Source organism: Otolemur garnettii, unplaced genomic scaffold (assembly GCF_000181295.1).
Source record: "Otolemur garnettii isolate 467f Iridium unplaced genomic scaffold, OtoGar3 scaffold00008, whole genome shotgun sequence".
NCBI lineage: Eukaryota > Metazoa > Chordata > Mammalia > Primates > Galagidae > Otolemur > Otolemur garnettii.
In genome coordinates this window covers 16,963,555-16,970,367 of record NW_003852403.1, presented here as the reverse complement: position 1 = coordinate 16,970,367, position 6,813 = coordinate 16,963,555, and the positions used below count along the sequence as shown (strand labels likewise).

General features: G+C 38.9%; 1 protein-coding gene across 1 annotated transcript in view; it reads right to left on the bottom strand.

Annotated features, from left to right (window-relative positions):
• SLC25A16 (solute carrier family 25 member 16) overlaps positions 1-6,813 on the bottom strand; it is a 54,527-nt gene that overhangs the window by 2,206 nt on the left and 45,508 nt on the right. Inside the window, exons 7-8 of the mRNA XM_003783612.3 lie at positions 4,264-4,426; positions 462-530 (exon numbers count right to left, since the gene is read on the bottom strand). Coding sequence (XP_003783660.1) covers positions 462-530; positions 4,264-4,426 — 232 coding nt within the window. The remainder of the gene's footprint in view (positions 1-461; positions 531-4,263; positions 4,427-6,813) is intronic.

Here is a 6,813-nt window from a genome sequence, read left to right as displayed (position 1 = left end):
ACACACACACACACACACACACACTTCATTCCTGGGCTTAAGCAATCTTTGTACTTCAGCATCCCAAAGTGATGAGATTACTCACTGAGCTATGGGTGCTGCCAAGTTCTTCTATTTTTTAGTAGAAGCAGGGTATCACTCTTACTCAAGCTGGTCTTAAACTCCTTAACTCAGGCAACCTACCCACCTCAGCCTCCTAGACTGCTAGGATTACAGGCATAAGCCATTGTACCCAGCCCAAAATAAAATGTTTAATAAGAGGAATGGAACCTCATGGAAATCTTAGAAAGTTATCAAAACACACTGTGGGGGATAAAATGGGGATATAGATTATTGCTAAAACCAGAGTCCTATCTCCTTTACCTTTTTTATTTAAAAGCTAATCAAGAGAAACGGTACTCTACTGATTTTAACCATCACATCCCCCCCCCAAAAAATGAATAATGACATGATAAACTTACAGGCACTTTTCAAATTCTGGCAGAGAAGTTCCTAACTGCATTCGCCGACGAGTTACATCAAATGGATAACTAAAAGAAAAAGACATAAAAGCCTAAAAATAATTTTTAGTTTTCTTCTCAATGACTATTAAATACAGAGCACTATATACACTAGGAGATAATGTGTTCTTATTCTCTTATTGTTTTATCTAATTTATAGGCACATGAATAAAATAAATTCGCACAGAGGTGTTTATGGGATTCCCCCTGGTTAGAAGATTCTTCTCCCCCATCACAAAAGTTCTATTCATTCCTCAAAGCCATATTAAATGCTAACTCCTGAGGAAATATTATAATAAATAAGGTTTCTCAACTTTGGCACTTATTGAAATTCTGGGCTGGAACATTCTTTTGCTGTGAGGAACTATCCTGTGAATTGTAGGATATTTCTTTTTTTGTTTGTTTTGGAGACAGAGCCTCAAGCTATCGCCCTAGGTAGCGTGCTGTGGCATCACAGCTCACAACAACCTCTAACTCCTGAGCTTAAGCGATTCCCTTGCCTCTGCCTTCCAAGTAGCTGGGACTACAGGCGCCTGCCACAACGTCCAGCTATTTTTTGGTTGTAGTTGTCACTGTTTGGCAGGCCTGGACCAGATTCGAACCCAGCAGCTCTGATGTATGTGGCTGGCACCTTAGCCACTTGAGCTACAGGCACCACCGGAATTGTAGGACGTTTAAGTGCACCGCTGGCCTCTGCCCACTAGATGTCAGTAGCACTTCTCCAGCTGTGGCAACCAAAAATGTCTCCAGAGAAGCACAAATGTCTGCTGGAGGCGGCGCCTGAGGCACAGTGAGTAAGGGTGCTGGGATCCATGGAGGCTGTGAGCTGTGATGCCACAGCACTCTACCAAGGACGACAAGGTGAGACTCTGTCTGTAAAAAACAAAACAAAACAAAAAACCCCCAAATGTCTGCTGGAGGCCATATCATCACCAATTGAGAACTGTTCTAAGGCAAGTCTTCTCAAGTATAGTAGACCAATATAAAACTTTCCTTAAGATCTAAAATTAATGATACAGATAACTGCATTTTGAGGACACAAAAAATCCTATCCCAACGTTGCCTGAAATGAAATACACAAAAGTAATGAATACAGATGATTTTTTAAAATTTTAATTTGGTAATCCTAACCACTTGTGTTAGGTCCTGTGCTAAACAGTTTAGGTACATTATCTCATTTCATCTTCACAACAGCTGCATGAAGTAGGTACTGTTAACCCAACATTAAGATTTTAAAAATTGAGTATTAGAGACATTTTCTAATGTCACACAGCTACTTTCTGCTTTTTGTTTGAAGTTCCTTATGGTATCTAATACATATATTATATGCATATATATATATTTTTTTTTTTTTTGAGAGAGAGAGAGAGTCTCATTTTGTCACCGTTGGTGACTCCTAAGCTCAAGTGATCCACCTGCCTCAGCCTCCCAGAATGCTAGGATTACAGAAGTGAGTTACCTTGCCCAGCCAGTTCCATATTTCTAATACATATTTAAATTTACTTTGAAATAGTTATGATAAAAAACACCCAGTCACCAACCAAACAACTTAAGAAATAACACTGCCAATAGTTGAAGCTCCCTATGCACTTAAATAGCATCTCCAGGAATTATTTGTTAATGTAGGAGGAAAAGAAATATTATGGGGGTAGGAAGACCAAACATCTCAACCTGACGGGACTGAGTTTCCAAGCAAGACAAGATATATATGGGTAGAAGGAACTGATTAATAGAAAAGAGAGGATGTAAGAAGACAAAGTGATAAAGACCAGAACTAGGGAAATAACGTGGAAAAGAAGGAAATAGCATTATAGGTTATGTTCTAAAGTAAAAACTGCCAAGACTTAGGGACTGTTTGGATATGCATAACAAGAAAAATGATTTCAAGTTAGCAGGACGAGTAGATTGGTGGTTACTAATAATAAATGGGAAATTTGGGAGCTGAGGATTGTCATAAAGAAGAAGACAAGAATATTTGAATTATGAAGTTTGCCCTGATGGCGGAAGATCCGAGGAAAATACCCAAAAGCTTACAAGAGATGTAATGGGCAGCCAGTCACGGAGATTTAAATAGAATTGGTTATCTATACAGCAGTGACCCTTGATACCCTGAAGACAGATAAGCTTTTCCAGATATTTATAGGAATAGAGAGAACTCAAGTCTGGCTTGAAACAATCCACACAGATAGGTCAGAAGATGAAAAGGGAAGGTTCAGAACGATGATTGCCTAGAGAGGGCACGCGTATAGGAGACAATGAACTAGAACAACTGGAAAGAGGGTAATAGAACTAAGAGCCAATGAATGGGTTTAGAATGTAGTTTAACAGAAGTGGGAAAGAGAAGATAGATTTTAAGGGTCTAGGATACATAAGTAGTGAAGAGAGGGCAGCAAAAAAAGCAGAAAAGAATCAAAATAGCTCGAGGTGCTTGTGTTTCTGCAAATGAACAAGGTTTCACAGGCAAGTTTCCACATTCCTTTTCTTCCATACCTTCAATCGAGTATTTACCTTCAAGTATAAAATGTCCCATCCACAAATACATCTAACCTGCTTTCACAAAATAATCCTTAGTTGTACAATCAAATGAACAAATGACCCATCTAACTTTCATTTCTTTTCCCATAGGATATTCTTTTTTTATTCTTTATGATACTACTACTTCCTTGTCATCTTCCTGTTTCTCAGGATTCTCCTCATGCATCAAAAACTTCTTTTCTTTCTGTTCCTAAAAAGTTCCTTTTTCTTAGTATTCTAGCCTCTTTTTATCTCATTCTACTCCAACTCTCATGGTATAGGGAAAGTCTTCCAAGCCACTTTTCTAATTGTAATACAGTAACACCTTTTTCTATGTTCCCCCCACCTGTAATTCCATTGTGTTGCTACTGACATAATAAGGAGATAGCCTTGTTGAGGCAACAATTTTGTTTTATCTTCAGCGACCTTCCCACTGCCTAGTGCACTAGCAACAAAGCCGTCCTTCATGATGTAATGCAGGGAAAGCTGTCCCTCCATACACACACACACACTCTAAATGGTTCAAACTTCAGAAACTTCATGTTACCAGATTTGTGAGAAAATATAAAGATTTAGTGTTTCTTCCTTTTTTTTTGAGACAAAGTCTGACTGTGTTGCCCTCAGTAGAGTGCTATGGTGTCACAGCTCACAGCAACCTCAAACTCTTGGGCTCAAAGATTCTCTTGCCTCAGCCTCCCAAGTAGCCGGCACTACAGGAGCCCACCACAATGTCTGGCTAATTTTTTTTTTTTTTTTTGGTTGCAGTTGTTCAGCTAGCACGGTCAGGACTCAAACCTGCCACCCTCGGTGCATGTGGCCAGTACCATAACCACTGTGCTCTGGGCACTGAGCCAGTGTTTCTTCCTTTCTTTCTTTCAAATAAATCCACTGGAAATTGGGTGAATTTAGTTTAATTTGGTCTATTTGTCACATAATTACTATTCTTTCTTTCTCTGTCTCCCTTTCCTTCTTTCAGGGTATGGGTTTCATTATGTTACCCAGTCTGGACTTGAACATTTGGGCATAGGTTTCCTCTCCTGTTGCTACGATTACAGATACACACTACCAAATGTGTAATTTTCTATAATATGCTTAAAGTGCAGGCACATCTGAAAAACTGTATTCAATTAATACTTATATTTTGCAAGGGATATTTTAATAATCAGACAAAAGAAAATGATTAACCAGTGGTGAAAATCAGGATTGGGTAACTGTGATTTGATTGAATTAAATTGATGAGGAAACTTACGATATTGTCTGTGCTACTGCTCCAGCAACACCACCACAAAGTAAGTTTACATGAGTTTTCAAAACTAAAACATTAGGATTGTCTGATGAAGGTCTGCCAAGAAGGGTAGGAGCATGGGAAAGCCCAACACTCTTTAAGGTACCAAAAGTAAAAAATGAAACACCTGAAAAACAAAATATAAATTTACCATGATGTTTAACAGAGCATAAGCTATGAAAAAGACACCATTCTCACACAATAAACGCGTTATCTATTTTCCAGTTTTGGTTTAATCTAAGATAAAAAACAGTTCACGTTTATAAATAACCTAAAGAGGATAAAATTACTACCTATAAAATGTGTAGCATTGGTTTCAAACACGATTATACTTCAGTGCATTGAAGGAGGCAGTAGTGATACAATGCCACCTTATATATGAACAGAATTAAACAGTTTTACACAATTAAAAATTAAATCATGATCAATAATTATAAGTAAATATGGCAATTACATTTACAATAACAATGGTGGTGATTATATAAAATAGAGGCAAAAAATTCAGAAGTAACAAAGCATTGTTATTTTAACTCAGTGTCTATTCCCTTCAAGAAAGAATTACGACAATAAGAGAAATGTCCGTACTGGACATGTAGAAGCTAATAAATATAGCATCCACTTACAGCTTGCCACATGATACATGATTTTAATAGATCTACTGAGGTTGTATATTACTCAAATTAGGAATAGAATTCAATATTCCTATTAACTAAGCACTACTCAAGATATCTTTCTAGCTACTTAATTGAAAAACATATTTAAAAAGATAACTGAAAAAAAAAATAAAAAGATAACTGAAGCTTAAGAACAAATAAACTAACAAATAGTCTAGGATAATAACTCAATATATACATTTGTTCTTTACACAAAATTCTTACTACCTTATGGTAGTTGAGATGATATATAATTCTAGAATATTCATATACATTTATATTTGGAGAATCTATTCTCAAGACTTAAATACAGAAAAAGTTAATGACAAGAAAATTCACAGCAAATTAAAAATGAGTAGAAAAAATTAGAAATAGCTAAATGATGCAGAATGGTATTGAGCATAATATGACACAATTAATAAGAATGATGTTTGTAGCCAGCTGGCTCATGCCTGTAATCCTAGCATCTGGAAGGCTGAGACAAGTAGAATGTGTGAACTCAGGAGTTTGAGACCACGCTGAGCAAGAGCTCAACCTCAAGACCCCCATCTGTACTAAAAACAGAAAAATTAGCTGAGTGTTGTGGCAGGTGCCTGTAGTCTCAGCCATTGTGCAGGCTGAGGCAAGAAGGTATCTTAAGCCCAAGAGTTTGAGGTTGCTATGAGCTCTGACGACACTGCACTCTACCCAGGGCAACAGAGTGAACTTCTCTCTCTCAAACAAACAAACAAACAAACAAAAAAACACACCTGTAATCCTAGCACTCTGGGAGGCTGAGGTGGGTGGATTATCTGAGCTCACAGGTTTAAGACCAGCCTGAGACAGAGTGAGACCTCATCTCTAAAAATAGCCAGGCATGGTGGCAGGCACCTGTAGTCCCAGCTACTCAGGAGGCCAAGGCAAGAGACTCACTCAAGTCCAAGAGTTAGAAGTTGCTGCGAGCTATGACACCATAGCACTTTACTGAGGGCGAGAAAGTAAGACTCTGCCTCAAAAAAAGATGTTTGTGGGTGGTGCCTGTGGCTCAGTGAGTAGGGTGACAGCCCCATATACTGAGGGTGGTGGGTTCAAACCCAACCCCGGGAAAACTGCAACAAAAAAATAGCTGGGTGTTGTGGCAGGCACCTGTCGTCCCAGCTACTCGGGAGGCTGAGGCAAGAGAATTGCTTAAACCTAGGAGTTGGAGGTCGCTGTGAGCTGTGTGACGCCATAGCACTCTACTGAGGGTGATAAAGTGAGACTCAAAAAAAGATGTTTGTGAAGAAAATCAAAAATTCACAAAATGTGAAAAATATTTGGGGAATGGGAAATTTTTTAAATGTTATATATGTATACACACACACACACACACACACACATACTATAAGAACTATGTAAAAAATATATACTTTAAAACTGAAAAGTAGGTCAGGCCTGGTGGCTCACACCTGTAATCCTAGCACTCTGCAAGGCCAAGGTGGATACATAGCTTGCATTTAGGAGTTTCAGATAAGCCTGAACAAGAGTAAAACCCCGTCTCTACTAAAAAAGTAAAAAACACTAGTCAGGCATGGTGGCATGCTTGTAGTCTCAGCTACTCAGGAGGCTGACACAAGAGAATCGTTTGAACCCAGGAGTTTGAGGGTGCTGTGAGCAATGATAATGCCACAGCTGTTTACCCAGGGTGACAGAGAGAGACTGGCTCTTAAAAATAAAAAAAAAAATAGGCCTCAGCGCCTGTGGCTCAAGCGCCTAAAGCGCCAGCTACATACACCTGAGCTGGCGGGTTCGAATCCAGTCTGGGCCCGCCAAACGACAGCTACAACCAAAAAATAGCCAGGCGTTTTCTGGCGGGTGCCTGTAGTCCCAGCTACTTGGGAGG